The sequence below is a fragment of the Giraffa tippelskirchi genome, chromosome 9 (genome assembly GCF_054371585.1).
Source record: "Giraffa tippelskirchi isolate mGirTip1 chromosome 9, T2T-mGirTip1v1.2.pri, whole genome shotgun sequence".
Taxonomy (NCBI): Eukaryota; Metazoa; Chordata; class Mammalia; order Artiodactyla; family Giraffidae; genus Giraffa; species Giraffa tippelskirchi.
The window spans coordinates 41,719,958-41,742,448 of record NC_137283.1 but is presented as its reverse complement, the minus strand read 5'-3'; the positions used below and the strand labels follow the sequence as shown (position 1 = coordinate 41,742,448).

At 37.7% G+C, this 22,491-nt stretch overlaps 1 protein-coding gene across 46 annotated transcripts in view; it reads left to right on the top strand.

The window, feature by feature from the left end:
* Positions 1-22,491, top strand: part of SLMAP (sarcolemma associated protein) — a 149,540-nt gene that overhangs the window by 72,860 nt on the left and 54,189 nt on the right. For all 46 annotated transcript variants that reach the window (XM_081524805.1, XM_081524807.1, XM_081524786.1 and 43 more), the window contains 3 exons: positions 12,792-12,864; positions 19,629-19,665; positions 21,290-21,352. In XM_081524805.1, the coding sequence (XP_081380931.1) occupies positions 12,792-12,864; positions 19,629-19,665; positions 21,290-21,352 (173 nt within the window). The remainder of the gene's footprint in view (positions 1-12,791; positions 12,865-19,628; positions 19,666-21,289; positions 21,353-22,491) is intronic.

The following is a 22,491-nucleotide window of genomic DNA, read 5'->3' as shown; positions in this document are numbered from 1 at the left end:
CATCTGTCCTTTGCAGTCCACCAGTGGCATTTCAGAGGTATACTCACCAGCTTCTAGACTGACTACTCCTTGATTTTGGGCTGTGCTGTCTTGCTTATTTCTAGCTCTTGGAAACTTTCACCATAAGCTTTACATGCTTCTACTTTACAGCTTCTAGGGAAAACACAAAGCTGATTCAGCAAAGAGTGTGCTAGATTGACTGAGAGAATCTTTCTGATGTCATAGCAGTCTTCTTTTGTTCATTTAAAAAATGTCTTCTCAACCCAGGGTATGCACCAGAATTACCTGCAGAGCTTGGTAAAGCTATAGACACGTGGATCCCACCCTTCAGCCCTAAGAAGGAGACTTGTTAGGTGTGGGGCCTCAATATACCTATTCTCAAAAAGCTTTGGGTTGTTCTTTTGGGCAGCTAGGTTTAAGAACTCGGCTTCATTAAGTTTCTGGCAACTGTTTTATGTGCTTTCCTTTATCCTCAAGTCCTAAGACTCCCTACTCATGTTGTCTTCTGTGAATCTATACTTCCTGGTTCTGTCCATGTATTTCCAGCTTCTTGCTTGGTTTTTTCCTCTTCAATGTCCTTCTTTCACCTTATAGTTGCTTAATTTCTGCCTTCAAACCAGAGCATTATACTAACTTCCCAGTTTCACTTTTTGCTCTGTCATTTTGTAAACAGAATATTGGTATCTTTTCTGAATCCTGTCTCTTCTTTACCTTCAGCACTTGTCATCTAGACATTTGCCTCCTTTCCCTGCTTCTACTTGTTTTTGCAGATGCAAACCTAGAGTGTTACAGTAGCTGTCCACTTCTGGCCACCATATTCTGCCAACCCACAGCTTCCAGAATATTCTTCTGTTACAGCTTTATTGGTGTCATTATCCTGCATTTAGAAGTATTAAGTGGCTGTGTCATGCTGTAGAAGAAAGTCTAAAATGCTTAACTGTACACTTGAGGCCCTCAAAAATGTGGACTCAATTCAACCTTTTGATTTTTTCCATTCCTTCCCTTAATATATGTTAAATAGTGTTACTTAGAGGTAAGAGGAAGAAAAAATTCTTTTGAATCCAAGCGCTGCCATTTGCCATAGATGAGATCTCAAGCAGGTTCAGTTCAGTTCAGTCGCTCAGTCGTGTCCGACTCTTTGCAACCCCCCCTGAATCGCGGCACGCCAGGCCTCTCTGTCCATCACCAACTCTCGAAGTTTACCCAAACCCATGTCCATCGAGTCAGTGATGCCATCCAACCATCTCATCCTCTGTCATCCCCTTCTCCTCCTGCCCGCAATCCTTCCCAGCATTAGGGTCTTTTCCAATGAGTCAACTCTTCTCATGAGGTGGCCAAAGTATTGGAGTTTCAGCTTCATGTTTTTTTTTTTTTTTTTTTTTTATTCTTTTTATTTCTTTTTTTCTCTTTTTGTTTCTACAAACCCTTGTGTCGGAGTTTCAGCTTCAATATCAGTCCTTCCAATGAACACCCAGGACTGATCTCCTTTAGGATGGACTGGTTGGATCTCCTTGCAGTCCAAGGGACTCTCAAGAGTCTTCTCCAACACCACAGTTCAAAAGCATCCGTTCTTCGGCGCTCAGCTTTCTTCACCGTCCAACTCTCACATCCATACATGACCACTGGAAAAACCATAGCCTTGACTAGACGGGCCTTTGCTGGCAAAGTAATGTCTCTGCTTTTAAATATGCTATCTAGGTTGGTCATAACCTTCCTTCCAAGGAGTAAGTGTCTTTTAATTTCATGGCTGCAATCACCATCAGCAGTGATTTTGGAGCCCCAAAAAATAAAGTCTGACACTGTTTCCCCATCTATTTCCCATGAAGTGATGGGACCAGATGCCATGATCTTAGTTTTCTGAATGTTGAGCTTTAAGCCAACTTTTTCACTCTCCTCTTTCACTTTCATCAAGAGGCTCTTTAGTTCAAGCAGGTTACCTTAGCTTCTTTGATTTAAGTTGCCTCAGCTGTAAAATGGAACATAAAAATAACTAGTTATCTGGTTTATCATAAATAGTTAGCATGTATAGTGTGCTTAGCATGGCACTGGCCCCTGAAGATTCTTGAAATATATTCTTTACCTCCTTTCTCCTCCAGGTGCCCACCTTAGTTGTTCAATTCTCACATCCTTCTTGTTTTCTTTTTCTTTGCTCATGCCATTCTTTCTGCCTTTCCTTTCATTTCCAGCTTTTGAAATTCTATTTTTTTTCTTTACCCTCTTCATAAATCCTTCTGCCCTTGTCCATTTCAGATTCCGTCAGTGCCTTGTAGCATTTATGAATTTTTTCCCCTTTGTTGTTAGATATTTCTAGTTTTCTCTACAAACTATTATAAATTGAAATCTGCTCAAGGGCAAGGCACCCCACTTCAGTACTCTCGCCTGGAAAATCCCATGGACAGAGGAGCCTGGTAGGCTGTAGTGCATGGGCTCGCTAAGAGTCGGACACAACTGAGCGACTTCACTTTCAATTTTTACTTTCATGCACTGGAGAAGGAAATGGCAACCCACTCCAGTGTTCTTGCCTGGAGAATCCCAGGGACGGGGGGAGCCTGGTGGGCTGCCGTCTATGGGGTCGCACAGAGTCGGACACGACTGAAGCGACTTAGCAGCAGCAGCAGCAGCAAGGGCAAGGAACTTGGTCATAGTCCTCTTGGTTTTCCCCATCATTCCCAGCATACTCTTTTGTAGCCAGCAGGTTTTCAGTGAGTATTGAGTGAACAGATAAAGCCAAAGAACAAACCAAGTCAAAAAAAGAAACCAACAAGCAATGTCACTCCCAAGTATGCTAGAGAAATAGAGTAGCAAATTAATCTGCATGTCTATAAGAAGGATTCCTCCCATCAAAGAAATAGGGAGAGAGAGCTGACTCTGAGTCGAGGGCAGTGTGGGAAATTAAGTCAGGCTCTCTCACCCCACGCTCTCACTCCCTCTCACCCCATGTTCTGTAAACAATGACTTTGCACGTCTGTGTAACAGCTGAGATCACTTAGAGCACTGCACATGTGCATCATGAGGTACCCACTTGGTCACGGGCTACTTTGTGTGGTACACATGTATGAGCTTCACCATGAAAGCCCTGGCTGCCCCTGCATTGGGGCTTCATTGGAGTGATATCACGCTTACGTTATATGAGGTTATGTTATGGCTACATTATGGCTACATTATGATTATGTATGGCTGCTGTTATGGCTGCTGCATCAGCCAGGAGAAAGGCTGTGTTATGGCCACAATGTCAGCCAGGAGAGAAGAAATGTGTCTGCAGTTCCTATGGCTCCTCGCACCTTCTTCCAGCCTCTTAGCTCCATCGCTAAGAGGCCGAACCCTGGGTTCAGTGAACAGTGTGAACAGCAAGACAGTTGACGTCACGAACAGGATCAGCAGTACAGGCAGAAAATGTATAAATTGGATTTATAAGATTTTTGTCACATCAGAAAGCAGTGGAACTATCTAAAATTGCTGAGGTTCTGTTAGAAGGACTCAAGATTTAACATGGAATTCTGACTGATCAAAGATTAGTCAATTTGAGCATCAAACAATAAATAAAGCAGTAAATTGAAATAGATCCAATATGTTTAAATCCATAAACTTACAATGTTAGAAAAGATTTGGTCACCTCTCGAACTCACTTCTCATTCTGAAAACAGGTAGATAAAGAGAAAGAAGAAAGCATTTGTGCTACCTTTACTATAGGAATTATACCTGAGATAAATAAATAGTTAAAGAGAATTTTCCTTTTTTTTTTTAAATCACTGAACTCCAGCTGATAGATGAAGAGAGGGTGATAGAATATCAATTCAAAATAAGTTTATTTTAAGACAGTCTCTTCAGCAAAGGTTGTTTGGAAAGCTGGACAGCCACATGTGAATCAATGAAGTTAGAACACACCCTTACACCATACACAAAAATAAACTCCAGATGAGTTGAAGGCTTAAATACAAGATGTCACCATAAAACTCCTAGAAGAGAACATGAACAAAACATTCTCTGACGTAAATCATACCAGTGTTTTTTTAGGTCAGTCTCCCAAGGTAATAGCAAAAGCAAAAATAAAAACAAAATAAACAGATGAAATCTAATCAAACTTACAAGTTTTTACACAGCAAAGAAAACCATAAACAGAAGGAAAGGCAGCCTATTACTGGGAGAAGATATTTACAAATGATTCTACTGACAAGGGCTTAATTTCCAAAATATACAAACAGTTCATACGACTCAATTATAAAAAAGCAAACAACCCTTACAGTGGTCAGAAAGGTCATCATGATAAAGTTTATAAATAACAAATACTAGAGAGGGTATGGGGAAAAGGGAACTGTGCTACACTGTTGATGGGAATATAAGTTTGTGCAGCTAGTATGGAAAGCAATATGAAAGTTCTTCAAAAAAATCAGTTGTCATACAGATGTAGCAATCCCACTCCAATTTATATCTGGTTAAAAGTGATAATTTGAAAAGATATATGCATGCCAGTGTTCATAGCAACACTATTTACAATAGCCAAGGCTTGGAAGCAATCTAAATGACCATTAACAGATGAATAAAGAAGATGTGGCATATATACACCGTGGAATACTACTCAGTCATAAAAAGGAATTAAATCCTGCTGTTTGTAGTAACATGGATGGACTAGAGATTATCATACGAGGTGAAGTTAGAGAAAGACAAATATCACATGGTATCACTTGTATGTGGAATCTAAAATATGACATAAATGAATTTATTCATGAAACAAAAAGACTCACAGAAATAAGACTTTTGGTTACCAAAAGGAAAAAGGGATGTTGAAGGGGTAAATTAGGAGTTTGGGATTAGCAGATACAAATTACTGTGTATGAAATAGATAGACAACAAGGTCATATTATATTGTAATACTATATTTGATACCCTATAATAAACTATAATGGAAAAGAATATATATATAATTGTATAGCTGAATCACTTTGCTATGTACCAAAACCTTAAGACAACGTTGTAACTCAACTATACTTCAATTTTTAAAATAAAAAAAAATTTTTTTTTTAATCTGATGAGTACTTGTCTAGCTCTTATCTCTTTTTTAACCTTTAAAAAAGAGTCTTGGAATCAGAAGCTTTATGTAGCAAAAAATACCAGAATGAACATTTGGTAACTTTCATCTTAGGTTGCAGTCAAATGGCAATTAGATGAATAATTTCCCAACCTGGAAATGTTAACACTGCTCATTTGGTTTTTTTGTTTTTGTTTTTTTATGTTTTTTGAGCTTTTACTTCCTATTACTGCTGATCATTTCAAGAGATCCTTCAAACCACTCCAGTAGAGTATAGTATTGACCTTCCTACTCAATGCAGAAAAGGAGATAGAACCAGACTCCAGTATACCCCAGCAGTTTCAGTCTCCCAATCAGGTATTATAAAGAGTCTTTAAACTTATCAAAGTCAACTTTGGTCCTTTAAGTGGTGTATTTGTGAAGAGGTAATAGAAGGGGCTGACTGTATATCATAAAGTAAATATATTAAACTCAAAAGCAAAATAAATAATCTGTATAAGATAAAAGAGAAAGAACTCATGTAAATGGTAGGTTGTATAGTCTTAATTCTAATTTGTAGTAAAATGTCGTAATTACAGCAGGCAATTGTGGCTTGCATGCCGGGTGACTCCGAGGGTAAAGTGTCTGCCTTCAAAGCGGGAGACCTGGGTTCGATCCCTGGGTGGGGAAGATTCCCTGGAGAAGGAAATGTCAACCCACTCTAGTATTCTTGCCTGGAAAACCCCATGGATGGAGAAGCCTAGTGGGCTACAGTCCATGGAGTTGCAAAGAGTCAGACATGACTGAGCGACTTCACTTTTCTCTTGCATGCAACTTGTTTTCCCCACAACTTCTGTTTTTCAGGTTTTAACATTTCTGAAATTTTGCATTTAGCTTACAATACATGTGTACATTTAGCATGGCAGTGTTCCTGCAGCCGCATTACCCTGCCCAAAAAACTTTAAAATTATATCTTATCATTAATTTTGTCTTTGATTTGTAACAATATGACAGTAATAGTGTTTCTGGATGAATTTTGAGATCACAGTTTGTTTTAAAATGCTTCATAGAAGGCTTTACAGCAGCGTTTTCCAAAGAATTTTCTTCATAATACTGTGTATACCATGTATGTTATAGCACATTACCAGTACCAGTGTTCCTGAAAAGGGGGTGCGGATGCTCAATGGTCAAATAAGTTTAGAAAGTTCGTCTTACCTTACAACCTCAGTATGGACACAAAGCCAGTTAAGCTCTGAGAGAGACTATGTTTTAAAAAATTAAAAACTCTTTCAGTGTCTCTTAACCAAGTATTTTCCAAACTTTTCTGACCCCTGAATCCTTTTTTGTATACCTGCTAGCACTCCATTTTAGGAAATGCTGCTGTAAGTTCAGTTTAGTTTAGTCACTCAGTCATGTCTGAATCTGCGACCCATTGACTGCAGTACGCCAGGCTTCCCTGTTCATCACCAACTCCCTGAGCTTACTCAGACTCATGATCATTGAGTCGGTGATCCCATCCAACCACCTCATCCTTTGTCATCCCCTTCTCCTCCTGCCTTCAATCATTCCCAGCATCAGGGTCTTTTCTAGTGAGTCAGTTCTTTGCATCAGCTGGCCAAAGTATTGGAGTTTCAGCTTCAACATCAGTCCTTCCAATGAACACCCAGGACTGATTTCCTTTAGGATGGACTGGTTGGATCTCCTTGCAGTCCAAGGGACTCTCAAGAGTCTTCTCCAACTCCACAGTTCAAAAGCATCAATTCTCCAGCACTCAACTTTCTTTATAGTCATTCTCACATCCACACATGACTACTGGAAAAACCATAGCTTTGACTAGACAGACCTTTGTTGGCAAAGTAACGTCTCTACTTTTTAATATGTTGTCTAGGTTGGTCATAGGTTTTCTTCCAAGGAGCAAGTGTCTTTTAATTTCATGGCTGCAGTCACCATCCGCAGTGACTTTGGAGCCCCTCAAAATAAAGTCTGTCACTGTTTTCATTGTTTCCCTATCTGTTTGCCATGAAGTGATGGGACCAGATGCCATGATCTTAGTTTTCTGAATGTTGAGTTTTAAACCAACTTTTTCACTCTCCTCTTTTACTTTCATCCAGAGGCTCTTTAGTTCTTCTTCACTTTCTGCCATAAGGGTGGTGTCATCTGCATATGTGAGGTTGTTGATATTTCTCCCGGCAATCTTGATTCCAGCTTGTACTTCCTCCAGCCCAGCGTTTCTCATGATGTACTCTGCATATAAGTTAAATAAGCAGAGTGACAATATACAGCCTTGATGTACTCCTTTCCCGATTTGGAACCAGTCTGTTGTCCCATGTCCAGTTCTAACTATTGCTTCTTAACCTGCTTACGGATTTCTTAGGAGGCAGGTCAGGCGGTCTGGTATTCCCATTGCTTAAAGAATTTTCCAGTTTGTTGTGATCCACACAAAGGCTTTGGCGTAGTCAATAATGCAAAAGTAGATGTTTTTATGGAACTCTTGCTTTTTTGATGATCCAGCAGATGTTGGGAATTTGATCTCTGGTTCCTCTGCCTTTTCTAAGTCCAGCTTGAACATCTGGAAGTTCACAGTTCACATACTGTTGAAGCCTGGCTTGGAGAATTTTGAGCATTACTTTCCTAGGGTGTGAGATGAGTGCAATTATGCAGTAGTTTGAGCATTCTTTGGCATTGCCTTTCTTTGGGATTGAAATGAAAACTGACCTTTTCCAGTCCTGTGGCCACTGCTGAGTTTTCCATATTTGCTGGCATATTGAGTGAAGCACTGTCACAGCATCATCTTTCAGGATTTGAAGTAGCTCAGCTGGAATTCCATCACCTCCACTAGCTTTGTTCGTAGTGATGCTTCCTAAGGCCCACTTGACTTCTCATTCCAGGATGTCTGGCTTTGGATGAGTGATCACACCATCATGATTATTTGGATCATGAAGATCTTTTTTGTACAGTTCTTCTGTGTATTCTTGCCACCTCTTCTTAATATCTTCTTCTTCTGTTAGGTCCCTACCATTTCTGTCCTTTATTGTGCCCATCTTTGCATGAAGTGTTCCCTTGTGATCTCTAATTTTCTTGAAGCAATCTCTAGTCTTTCCCATTCTGTTGTTTCCCCCTATTTCTTGCACTGATCACTGAGGAAGGCTTTCTTATCTCTCCTTGCTGTTCTTTGGGACTCTGCATTCAAATGGGTATATCTTTCCTTTTCTCCTTTGCCTTTCACGTCTCTTCTTTTCTCAGCTATTTGTAAGGCCTCCTCAGACAACCACTTTGCCTTTTTGCATTTCTTTTTTTGGGAGATGGTCTTGATCACTGCCTCCTGTACAATGTCACGAACCTCTGTCCATAATTCTTCAGGCACTTTGTCTATCAGATCTCATCTCTTGAATCTATTTGTCGCTTTCACTTTATAATGGTAAAGGATTTGATTTAGGTCATACCTGAATGGTCTAGTGGTTTTCCTTGCTTTCTTCAATTGAAGTCTGAATTTGGCAATAAGGAGTTCATGGTCTGAGCCACAGTCAGCTCCTGTTCTTGTTTTTGCTGACTGTAGAGAGCTTCTCCATCTTTGGCTGCAAAGAATATAATCAATCTGATTTTGGTGTTGACCACCTGGTGATGTCCATGTGTAGAGTCTTCACTTGTGTTGTTGGAAGAGGGTGTTTGATATGACCAGTGCGTTCTCTTGGCAAAACTCTATTAGCCTTTGCCCTGCTTCATACTGTACTCCAAGGCCACATTTGCCTGTTTCTCCAGGTGTTTCTTGACTTCCTACTTTTGCGTTCTAGTCCCCTATAATGAAAAGGACATCTTTTTGGTTGTTAGTTTTAAAAGGTCTTGTTGGTCTTTATAGAGCTGTTCAACTTCAACTCCTTCAGCGTTAAACTGATCAGGGCATTGATTTGGATTACTGTGATATTGAATGGTTTGCCTTGGAAAAGAACAGAGATCATTCTGTCATTTTTGAGATTGCATCCAGGTACTGTATTTTGGACTCTTCTGTTGACTATGATGGCTACTCCATTTCTTCTAAGGGATTCTTGTCCACAGTAGTAGATATAATTGTCATCTGAGTTAAAATCATCCATTCCAGTGCATTTTAGTTTGCTGATTCCTAAAATGTCGATGTTCACTCTTGCCATCTCCTGTTTGACCACTTCCTATTTGCCTTGATTCATGGACCTAACATTCCAGGTCCCTATGCAGATTGCTCTTTACAGCATTGGACTTTACTTCCATCACCAGTCTGATGCACGCCTGGGTGTTGCTTTTGCTTTGGCTCCATCTCTTCATTCTTTCTGGAGTTATTTCTCCACTGATCTCCAGTAGCATATTGGGCACCTACCAACCTAGGGAGTTCATCTTTCAGTGTCCTGTCTTTTTGACTTTTCATACTGTTCATGGGGTTCTCAAGGCAAGAATACTGAAGTGGTTTACCATTCCTTTCTCCAGTGGACCACGTTTTTTCAGAACTTTCCACCATGTCCCGTCCGTCTTGGGTGGCCCTACGTGGCATGACTCATAGTTTCATTTAGTTAACAAGGCTGTGGTCCATGTGATCAGATTGGTTAGTTTTCTGTGATTGTGGTTTTCATTTTGTCTGCCCCCTGATGGAGAAGGATAAGAGGCTTATGGAAGCTTCCTGATGGGAGAGACTGACTGAGGGGGAAATGCTGCTATATACTCTCAGTAATATAAGTATTAGAACAAAACATTCTTGTCTGGTTGCTTTAAATACTTGCCTTTTTCAGATTGAAAAGATAACTAAGATTTATATACATTTGTTTATCTAGTTGACATAAGAACCTTTCCAAAGACAGGATTGGCTAGACCAAACTGTCAGCTTTGTCAGGCATGATCTTTAACTGCTTTCAGTAGTGCACCAACCTTGTACTGCCCAGATAGTATTAGCCCTTGGTTCACCTTACAAATTTGTACATTATTTCACTTGTTGGGCTTCATTAGAATATGTTTGAGCAAAAAAAATCCTTAGGTAACTCTCTACACCTTTAAAAACAAAAAACACATTTATTGTCAATTGAAATACATTGGTAAATTGTCAGTATTTCTGGGTCTTCTTGTTTTGTGCTCCTCTACTTATTGTAGGCTGTTTATAATAAATCTCTGGGGGAGTCACCAAGCTGGGATAAATTCATTCCTTCCCTGTCTTCTGCCAAGAAAAGGAAGCAATTACGTGCTTTTTTGCAAGTAGAGATGAACACTGCTCATCTTCTCCCCTGAGTATTGAAAGAGATACCTTCTCTTTCAATACTTCTCCCCTGAGTATTAAAGTAATGATACCTTTACCCCTGAGTATTGAAAACTATAAAATATTGAGTTGGCCAAAAAATTCATTTGGGTTTTTCTATACACTATTACAGGAAAACCAGGATGAACTTTTTGGCCAACCCAATATGAATGAGATATGTTTCTTGAATTATTCATTGAGCATTTATTAAATAGTGTCTTTGTACCAGATAATTCTGCTAATTACCAGATTTTAAAAGCGAAAAGCAATATTTATTGCTGTCCCCAAAGAGGATTGTGTAAATAGTAGATATTCACAATGCAGGGTGTTTAGTCTTATAAGCAGAAATAGGAGGCTCTGGGGAAAGCTAACTCAAATACTGAACTTTAGTGAAGGAAGTAAAAAGTCTGATCCTGGATGATAAATATCCTTTGGTTATGCAGGCAAGGGGATAAAGGACAATCATAGACAGAGGACAGCTTGTGTAAAAGTCATGGGGTATGAAAAGTAATAAATTTGGAGATGCAAATTTGGTTTTTGTATAGCTTGGTTTTGTATAGCTTACCTATGGTATCAATAGAAGGGACTTCCCTATAGCTCAGATGGTAAAGAAGCTGCCTGCAATGCTGGAGACCTGGGTTCAATCCCTGGGTCGGGAAGATCCCCTGGAGAAGGAAATGACAATCCACTCTGGTATTCTTGCCTGGAGAATTCCATGGACAGAGGAGGCTGGCGGGCTACAGTCCATGGGATCACAAAGAGTCGGACACGGCTAAGTGACTAACACACACACACGGTACCGATAGTGAAACGAGAGTGTGGCCCTGAAATGAAGGTCAGTAGTTCACAGCAGTAATTGCTATATGTTAGGCAGAGAGTTTAGAAGACTGCTCCATACCATAGATGATTCTTGAATCTGTGCTAGCTAGCACTTTACATATAATAAATTAGTTATTAAAATTAGTATTGAGTAAACCATGCTAAATTTCTGAAGCTTACTGTGCATTTCCAGATGATAGCATAGTCATATTACTTTGTGTTAATAATGCCGTCTTCACAGTTCATGAACCTGATCACTTAACAAGTTGACCTCATAATGCATTAGCTCTATAACACATTTACCGTTTATGTAACGGTTTTACTGAGATGTAATTTACTTACAATACCAGTTTTACACGTATAGTTCACTGAGTTTGACAAATGTATACAATCACATGTCCACCACTCCTCTAATCAATTCGGTTCTGTTCAGTCACACAGTTGTGTCCGACTTTTTGTGACCCCATGGACTGCAGCACACCAGGCCTCACTGTCCATCACCACCTCCCGGAGCTTGCTCAAACTCATGTCCGTAGAATCGGTGATGCCATCCAACCATCTCATCCTCTGTTGTCCCCTTTTCCTCCTGCCTTCAACCTTTCCCAGCATTAGGGTCTTTTCTAAGGAGTCATTTCTTTGCATCAGTTAGTCAAATCTAATCATGATGTAGTGTAACTTCATCACCCTCCATTAGCTTTTGTTTGTTTTTTTAAACATATTTTTTAATATTTATTTGGCTGTGTGGGATCTTAGTTGTGGCATGTGGGATCTAATTCCCTGACCAGGGATCAAATCCAAGCCCCACTACATTAAGAACACAGAGTCTTAGCCACTGGACTGCTAGGGAAGTCCCTCCATTAGCTTTTTTTATCCTTCCATTAACATTTAATTAGAGTTTATTAAACTAAATAAAAAATAAATTCTTTGAACCCTGAAGATCATAGTATCTGAATAGAGAATTTTTTTAAAATAAACTTTTAAACTATTGAAATAATTTTTTCTGTAAAATAAAGAGAAATTCTGTACAAGTCCTGCTTTTAAGAGGTTTTATCTCTTGAAATCTTCAGAAAGAGGAAGGAAGAAGCAAAGCAACTGTCTACTGAGTGACTGGTGTAATGTTACATAAAGATGTTTGGAGGTGGAAGAAGAACAACCACCAAGAAAACAAAACCATAATTTTAAATACTGAGCTGGTAACTTCAGACTGGAGTTCTCACTAACACCTCTGATACTAAACACCAGAGAGTTGTAGAAGTCCAAGCTGTTATTATACAGAATTTTAGAGTTTTGTGAGGTATGGATAGGAGTTATAGGTTGGGCACAGGAGATTTAGGACTAAAGACTGGCTAAAATTTAAACTAGGGGAATAGTTGTACTTAGGTTTTGATACTGGCATATAGGGGAGAAAGTACAACCCCCCCCTCATTTATATAATATTTCCATATACTCAAATGACTTTTTATTCATTATCGCTATAGCATTGTAGGTTAGGACACTTTCAAGACAATTTTATGTGATTCTGCCTTGTAGTTGTGATTCAATATGGATAGGAATGAGTTTCTCCAAGGGAATGAATATTGCTGTTAAACCAACAAAATTATTTTCTTTCCCAGAAGTTATTATATTTAAGAATAAAATATGTGTTTAAATACGAGAGGTACAGAGGTTTATGTTTAACCAATTATTTTATCCATGTTATCTGTTTGTTTTAACCAGTTACCCATGGGTGTATTGTTTCCACAATAAAACTTTTTCTACCCGATGGTATGGAAGCCCGGCTCCGCTCAGAGTGAGTATAATTTAATGCTATGAAGTTTCTGTATTAATTACATTGATTAATAATATTCCAGATGATATTGTACTGTTAATACTTCAGAATTATTCTAATAATGTTAGAAAATTGATGTAGTGCTTTTGGAATATAATATACTTCTGTTTAATATAGTTCAGTTTCACATTAGTTATAATTCTAGTAAATAATGTATAAGAAAGCACAGTTATTTTGTTTCCAAAATTAACTTTACAATGTATATTTTGATAAAAAATTAGTCTTTTAGACTATTTGGAGTATGCCAATTATTAATGAATGATAATTGTATTCATTTTAATCTGCATGTCATATGACTTCTTAAACTATGGTTGCCTCTGAAGTTAATGCCAGTATCATAATTTTACAGGACTTTGAGGATGTTGACACGGTAATCTATATTGGTGGGAGTTTTTGGAGGGATTTTCCAATTCTGTAGGTTTTTTTTTTCTTTTTTTAAATGAAGCAGTGGAAAGGTCACTTAGAGGAAAACAAACTTGAGAGGGAAATTCTGATCGTAAAATACAGACGTTAAAAGATAAACATATATACATTTTGATCTTGTACTTTTCACAGATTATTATTAAGTGTTAGAGGGACTTAAATAGTCTTTTAGACTTAAGCATTTTTTAATTTTGAGGGGAAAACCTTGAATATGCTACAGGCTTATTTCTATCCCCAACATAGTGTTTTCTGTCCTACAAAAGCAGAAACGAATATCTAAGGGTGGGAGGTTGAGAGCAACAGTGATGTGAAGGTACAGTAGAATGCTGAGTAGGAGAGAGAGAAGGAAAAAGGAAGCAAAGAGAAGTCCTCCTGTTACTGTGATAGGGCTCTCATTAGAATTCTTGTATATTATGTTCCAGTTAGAGACTACCATTTTTTTGTTTTTAACCTTTTAGGATATCCAAAGAAAACAAATTTTAAAGCATTTTAAATTTAAAACATTAATATGTTTCCTATTCTAAATTATAGTTTAATTATTAAAATATAATTAACTTTGGGAACATTAATGTGACTTAGTTTTTAATATGACTTAGTCAAGAGTTAAGGTTTTAAAAATAAGAGTAACTGTTGATTGACTAATAACGAATGGCTTCTTAAAAACCTTGATGTTTGTATTTAATGAGATTTTTCTTTCATGGATTCAGAAGCTTTGAGCAGTTCTTAAAGGGTCGTCTCTGTTCTCTGGTTCCACCCAGTAGGGCATGTGAATTTTTTCAAAGTCTGTACTAGTAAATTGTGTTCCTGTCCCTCTTGTTTCCCCAGTGCTTTTCATCTTTTTTCCTGTTGCTTTCTCTTTGTTTGGTTTTTCTTATGTGGTTAAATGTTAGCATCATTTAAAATTTTACTGCCAGTTTCATTGTACATAATCTAGCTGATTATGTACAGCTAATAAGATGAATTTCTGAACAGACAATTCTCTAGAGTTGGAGGAAGGTCAGAATGGTCTTTAGAAGTAAACAGGCTGGTTCAAAGCCCAACTCCACCTATTCTGTGACTTGATCAGGCCTCCCTTTTCTCATTTGAAAAATGAAGTTAATAATGGCACCTATTGAAAAGAAATTTTCTGAGGAGGATTAAGCAAGATTGTACACTTAAACCATTTGGTGTAATACCTGGTGCAGAATGAGCACACAATGAATAGTGTTTCTGTTATGGTAATCTAGTATTTTTTTAGCAATCAAGATACTTTTAAGTATGCCAGATTGTTTGGAGTTTAAGGTACATTATGTAAATAGCATATAAAATTTTTTTTAAGGTTTTTCAGTGGGTATTCTATTTTCAAAAAGCTGATTCTGTTTTTCTTCTTTGATTTTTATTATATTTCACAAATAATTTTCCAATAATAAGAATCAGAGAAATTGCCTATAATCCCACCACCCTGACACTAAATAATAGTTTTTCTTTTCTATAATTCCTAGTTGCATATCAACTTTTTCCATAATTCAAAGGAAATACACCTATGTCCACAATAGTTTTTGTCAAGTACAAATATATATCTTATAGAATGTTTTGCTAGATTTTTAGACTTCTGTTTATTAACAAGATTTTCATGAGAACACAAAATATTTTTCTTGTGTCACTAAGAAAACTGTATTAAAAAAAAAACCAAAAACCTCCATTAATACCATTTGCATCTATTTAGACTTTATTAAGTTCATTTCCTTGTATGTGCATGTCTACAGAGAAAAGGATACGTACCCAGCTATATCTGGGTGCTGGCATTGGGTTCAGATCAGTTCAGTCGCTTAGTCGTGTCTGACTCCTTGCGACCCCATGAACTGCAGCACACCAGACCTCCCTGTCCATCACCAACTCCCAGAGTTTACTCAAACACATGTCCATTGAGTCGGTGATGCCATCCAACCATCTCATCCTCTGTCGTCCACTTCTTCTCCTGCCCCCAATCTTTCCCAGCATCAGGGTCTTTTCAAATGAGTCAGCTTTTTGCATCAGGTGGCCAAAGTATTGCAGTTTCAGCTTCAACATCAGTCCTTCCAATGAACACCCAGGACTGATCTCCTTTAGGATGGACTGGGTGGATCTCCTTGCAGTCCAAGGGACTCTCAAGAGTCTTCTCCAACACCACAGTTCAAAAGCATCAATTCTTCAGCACTCAGCTTTCTTTACAGTCTAACTCTCACATCCATACATGACTACTGGAAAAACCATAGCCTTGACTAGATGGACCTTTGTTGGCAAAGTAATGTCTCTGCTTTTTAATATGCTGTCTAGGTAACTTTCCTTCCAAGGAATAAACGTCTTTTAATTTCATGGCTGCAATCACCATCTGCAGTGATTTTGGAGCCCAAAAAAATAAAGTCAGCCACTGTTTCCACTGTTTCCCCATCTATTTGCCATGAAGTGATGGGACCAGATGCCATGATCTTAGTTTTCTGAATGTTGAGCTTTAAGCCAACTTTTTCACTCTCCTCTTTCATTTTCATCAAGAGGCTCTTTAGTTCTTCACTTTCTGCCATCAGGGTGGTGTCATCTGCATATCTGAGGTTATTGGTATTTCTCCTGGCAATCTTGATTCCAGCTTGTGCTTCATCCAGCCCACCATTTCTCATGATGTACTCTGCATATAAGTTAAATAATCAGGATGACAATAAACAGCCTTGATGTACTCCTTTTCCTATTTGGAACCAGTCTGTTGTTCCATGTCCAGTTCTAACTGTTGCTTCCTGACCTTCATACAGGTTTCTCGAGAGGCAGGTCAGGTGGTCTGGTATTCCCATCTCTTGAAGAATTTTCCACAGTTTATTGTGATCCACACAGTCAAAGGCTTTGGCATAGGCAATAAAGCAGAAGTGGATGTTTTTCTGGAACTCTCTTGCTTTTTTGATGATCCAGCGGATGTTGGCAATTTGATCTCTGGCTCCTCTGCCTTTGCTAAAACCAGCTTGAACATCTGGAAGTTCACAGTTCATGTATTGCTGAAGGCTGGCTTGGAGAATTTTTAGCATTACTTTCCTAGTGTGTGAGATGAGTGCAATTATGCGGTAGTTTGAGCATTCTTTGGCATTGCTTTCTTTGGGATTGGAATGAAAACTGACCTTCCCCAGTCCTGGGGCCGCTACTGAGTTTTCCAAATTTGCTGACGTATTGAGTGCAGCACTTTCACAGCATCATCTTTGAGGATTTGAGATAGCTCAACTGGAATTCTACCACCTCCACTAGCTTTGTCCGTAACGATGTTTCCTAAGGCCCACTTGACTTCCCATTCCAGGATGTCTGGCTCTAGGTGAGTGATCACACCATCGGGATTAACTGGTTCATGAGGATCTTTTTTGTACAGTTCTTCTGTGTATTCTTGCCACCTCTTCTTAATATCTTCTGCTTCTGTTAGGTCCATACCATTTCTGTCCTTTATTGAGCCCATCTTTGCATGAAATGTTCCCTTGGTATCTCTAATTTTCTTGAAGAGATCTCTAATCTTTCCCATTCTGTTGTTTTCCTCTATTCTTTGCATTGATCGCTGAGGAAGGCTTTCTTATCTCTCCTTGCTATTCTTTGGAACTCTGCATTCAAATGGGTATAGCTTTCCTTTTCTCCTTTGCCTTTGACTTCTCTTCTTTCTCAGCTGTTTGTAAGGCCTCCTCAGACAGCCATTTTGCTTTTTTGCATTTCTTTTTCTTGGGGATGGTCTTACTCCCTGTCTCCTGTACAATGTCATGAACCTCTGTCCATAGTTCATCAGGCACTCTGTCTATCAGATCTAGTCCCTTAAATCTATTTCTCACTTCCACTGTATAATCATAAGGGATTTGATTTAGGTCATACCTGAATGGTTTAGTGGTTTTCCCCATTTTCTTCAATTTAAGTCTGAATTTGGCAATAAAGGGTTCATGATCTGAGCCACAGTCCGCTCCTGGTCTTGTTTTTGCTGACTGTAGAGAGCTTCTCCGTCTTTGGCTGCAAAGAATATAATCAATCTGATTTCGATGTTTGCCATCTGGTGATGTCCACGTGTAGAGTCTTCTCTTGTGTTGTTGGAAGAGGGTGTTTGCTATGACCAGCGTCTTCTCTTGGCAAAACTCTATTAGCCTTTGCCCTGCTTCATTCTGTACTCCAAGGCCAAATTTGCCTGTTTCTCCAGGTGTTTCTTGACTTCCTGCTTTTGTATTCCAGTCCCCTATAAAGAAAAGGACATCTTTTTTGGGTGTTAGTTCTAAAAGGTCTTTCAGGTCTTCATAGAACTGTTCAACTTCAGCTTCTTCAGCGTTACTGGTCAGGGCATAGACTTGGATTATCGTGATATTGAATGGGGGATTCTGTCGTTTTTGAGATTGCATCCAAATACTGCATTTCAGAGTCTTTTGTTGACTATGATTGCTACTCCATTTCTTCTAAGGGATTCCTGCCCGCAGTAGTAAATATAATGGTCATCTGAGTTAAATTCACCCATTCCAGTGCATTTTAGTTTGCTGATTCCTAAAATGTCGATGTTCACTCTTGCCATCTCCTGTTTGACCACTTCCAATTTGCCTTGATTCATGGACCTAACATTCCAGGTTCCTATGCAAATTGCTCTTTATAGCATCGGACCTTGCTCCTATCACCAGTCACATCCACAACTGGTTGTTGTTTTTGCTTTGGCATTGGGTAATTTTTATTTATTTCCTCGTGCTTTACTTTACATGTTTTCTATAGTCAATGTGTGTTACTTGTATAAAATCAAGAAAAAGAAACTAACATTTAAAACATCTGTTCCATGTTTATGGTGCAGAGAAGAAAAACTAAAATTGTATCTCCTTTTTTTAAAACCTTCAGTAGGCACCACATTTGTCAGGGCCTTGTATGGTTTCTAGAGGTGCAGAGGTGAACTGTTCAGAGTGCCTGAGAACACAGATGTAAAATCAGAGGAGCAGAGCAGGGGATTAATATGGTCTTGGTGGGAGTCTGTACAGCATGCTATGGGGGCTCAGAAGGGAGGTGGGTGCTAGTGCTTAATATTCCATTTTATTCAGCGTCTTAGTGTCCTTGTGACTAATTGAATTGAAATTGTTCTTAGGGGTTTGTAGTTACTACAGTGAAATCAGAATTGCCATTCCTAGTTTTAAGTCCTGCAAGATCAGTTTATCAGCAACTTACACGATGAACCAGCTGAATTTCTAAAAAACTTTACCTAATCAACCATCAAGCTGACTATGACCCAATTGGCCTCTTGGATATGGAGTGAGGAACACCTGGTAGGGGGCATGAGTGGCAGCCTTGATTTGTGCTCCATCTGCTCCCATCCCCCCCCCCCCCCACACTCACATTACAGTATCTTACAGGGCATTTTAAGCAGGAACCCTGGCTTCCATAGTTACTCTGTTCTCATGGGAGAAGTAGTAGTGATCAAGTACTCTATGTCTTATTATAAGATACTGTTAAAACAAGGTACTGTTTTAAGCTTTTTATTTATATTAGCACATTAAAATACTCAACAGTGATCCTATGTGATTAGTTTTATGATTATCCCCATTTTATGGATGAGGAAGCTGAGACCTGTAGTGGTTAGATAACTTGCTCAAGATTATACACCTGGTTAAGTGGAGCCAAAATTTGAACCCAGTCAGTATAGCTTCTGAGCCCCATGCTTAACTTCTCCACTACACTGCTTCTTTTATATTTTACAAGGCCAAAAAGGGCGATTAGTACCAAGTGATAATGTGTTAATGTTTAATTTCAAAGTGATATACTGAGTCTAGCCTCATAACTACATATAAACTTTTAAGTGTAATGAGGTAGCTGGGTAGAGAAGAATAGTACTTATGTTTTAATTAGCTAAAGTTGTACTCCACTAGAACATATTTCCAAATTCTAACCTTCTTTACAGTAGAGCTTTGCTTTTTAAGACTTTCTGTGTAGGACTACTTAATTTAAAAAAAATTAATTTACATGTTACAAAATTTTAAATGGATAGTTTAAGGAGTGCTTCTTTTCTGTTTAGTTCTTATAACCAAGGAATTCACCATAGCTCTCATTAATAGTAGATCTAGCAAGGGCATTTAATATATTTTGGATTTTGAACTTGTGTTTAGAAATATATTAATGTGTAAAAGGTAGGTTTGTGTATTTATTACCTTATTTTCCAACAATTCTATATGTTTATGAAGGATTACAAATAATTCAGTCTTTTAATAAAATGAAAGAAAGCGTAACAACTTTGGGGTTTAAAATATGCTCGTGCTATCATACTCTTTCCTCTGTTGTCAGGAAGTTAGATAAAAATTCTAAATTTTACTTTTCAGTGTCATCCATGCTCCATTACCAAGTCCTGTTGACAAAGTAAGTTGCTAATGATTATTTTTTTCCAAACTGATTCAGCTATATTGCTTTTGAAAATGTTTTTGTTTGTTTTAAATATGCTTTACTTAGAAACTTAATTCTCTTTTGTAACAAAATGTAAGAGTGCATTTGGCTGTATAGTTATTCTAGTCTGATCTTTAGTAACTAGAGAATGTACAGTGGATGTTTCTTAGGGAAAAAGCCTTTGTTATCTCAATTAGTGGCTGACTCTAAACTAGAGTTAGCCGTAGGGAAGAAATGTTAGTCACTACTTTTTATTCTGAAATACGTTTCTGCCTAGAAATATTTGTTAATATTTGAAAGCTTGTGTTTAGATAATTTACTCAAAATATACTTACACGTGGAAATAAAACAGAAGTACAGGCTTACATAAATTGCTCTTTTATTGTCCTTGAAGATCAATTTTACTTGATTTGGACAGAAGCTTTGCATTAATTATTAGAAAAAATTTTTTTCTTTTGTTTAGAAATAACGGTGTATTAAACTATAGGTATTCTTACTAAATACCAAAAAAAATAAGTCATTTGTATCTTTTGGTGTTAAAGTGGAGCTATTGGGAGAAATATTTTCCTTTTTTTTTTTTTCTTTCCATTTGGATAAAGAATGAAACCCTACCTGAAACTAAAGTTATCTGTTAGATTCCTTTTTTAGAAGTAAGCGTGGTTAATCAACAACTCAGCAATACCAAGAATCATTTTAGAAGTAAATAATGGCCCTGCTTATTTAGGACTAACTTTAAAAAAATAATAATGTCATCTCTTGTCTTCTAGTTAGAATATTAATTTAAAAAACAGACTTTCTGAGCTTAATAAGGAATGAAGTTGTTAACATCACTAGTAAGTTAATATACAAGGCTTGGATAGTATTGAAAATGTTACAGCAACCTGTTAGTGCCTTTTTCTTTTTTTTAATAATGCTATGGTTCTGTATTGCACACCCAGGAGAAACTCTTTATAGAGGTTATTTCTTCCCATACTCTTGCATTCTAAGCGTTTCTGCTGTGACTTATAATGTTTGAACACTGTTATTTCCCATCTTTTTCTTCTTAAAACCTACCTATCATTAAAAGGAAAAAAAAAAAAAACATAAACCATTTTTCATTGCCTCTGGCCATTGGGCAAAGTATTGTATTTCGTGTCCTGCTTCCTCCCCACACCTCCCACATACAAATATCATTTTGAAGATGGCTACTTCTAAATGAATTGTGACTTGTTAACATATTGAAGAACTATTTAACAGTGTATTTTAAAGGAAAAAATGTAGATCTGTTGATTTAGTAGGTATTATTTCTGGGTAAAGAAAAGGCTATATTGTCTTTGTGCTGTAAGTTTGTGATTTGGTTTATCAAAGAATGTTTTCATGGATAGCACTTGTCATACCATCCTGGTTGTAAATCTGAAACTGATCAGCATAATACAATACCATCTATAGGTTCTAGACACGGAGCAGAAATATTTTGAAAACTAAAGGAAATGATTAATTTGAAAAATAATTACTTATTTTGCATGTTTCAGTAAATAGGCATTTCAAGGTCTTGGTTTGGCTTTAGTATCTTCTGCAAATATTTTGTGTGACTGTTGATGGTATGTCCTTTTGTTTCTAGGTTGCTGCTAACACTCCAAGTATGTACTCTCAGGAACTATTCCAGCTTTCTCAGTATCTTCAGGTAAAGTAAATCTTGAGATTTCTTTGTCTTTAAAAGCAGAGCTTAGATTTGATTTTGCTAGTTCACAAATATGGGCTAAAGAAATATTGGCTACATACAGATACAAAGGAAATATCTTTTCAAAGTAAAAAAAAAAAGGAATTAAAAATAGTTCTTATAAAAAAATAAGATTTAAAAAGTCAAGATTGTTAAGTCTGGAGAAGATAAGGTTCTATACAAGAGAAGTTTTTTTCCTTCAGATATGAAGAAGTTCCACAGTATTTCTTTATCCAAAGGTGAGTTTTAAATAAAATTAAACCTGGAGAGATTTTGGTTGCTATTAATAATTATAATAGCAAGTAATATGAACCATTAAAATATTAACTGGGTTTCCTTGGTGGCTCAGATGGTAAAGATTCTGCCTGCAATGCGGGAGACCTGGGTTTGATCCCTGGGTTGAAAAGATCCCCTGGAGGAGGGCATGGCAACCCACTCTAGTATTCTTGTCTGGAGACTCCCCATGGACAGAGTAGCCTGGCGAGCTGCAGTCCATGGGGCTGCAAAGAGTCGGACATGACTGAGTGACTCAGCACACAAAATATTAACTATTAATAGCAAATATATAGTGTTTACTATATGCCAGACTCTAGTCAAGCACTTTACCTGTATTAATTCACTTAATCTTTACAAAAATCCTATAAAATACATATTTTATACCCATTTTATAGATGGAATTACTGAGGGACAGGAAGTTTAAATAATTTGCACAATATCACATACCTAGTGTGTGAATGAGCTGGGATTTGAACAAAGACAAGTCAGACCTCAGAGTCTCTGCCCTTAAATACTGTTCTGTGCTGCTCAGGCTGTAGAAAGATTTCTTGACAGGACACTTATTGTAGAATGGGCTTCTGAAGAAGTTAATACCGTAGTTAAAGAGCAATAGAAATCTCGAGAAAAAATATGAGTGGTTATTCTTTCTTCTTTTTTTTCTTTCTGATTTTGGTAGATTTCGACTGGATTGTGGTTTTTAATATCTAGTGAGGGAGCAATATTAAGGAAAACTCCAGATCAGGAGTTTAGAGATTGAGGTTTGTATCTTGATGCAGACTAAATTAGTTCTGTGACCTTGGGTGATTCATTTTACATATGTACGTCTT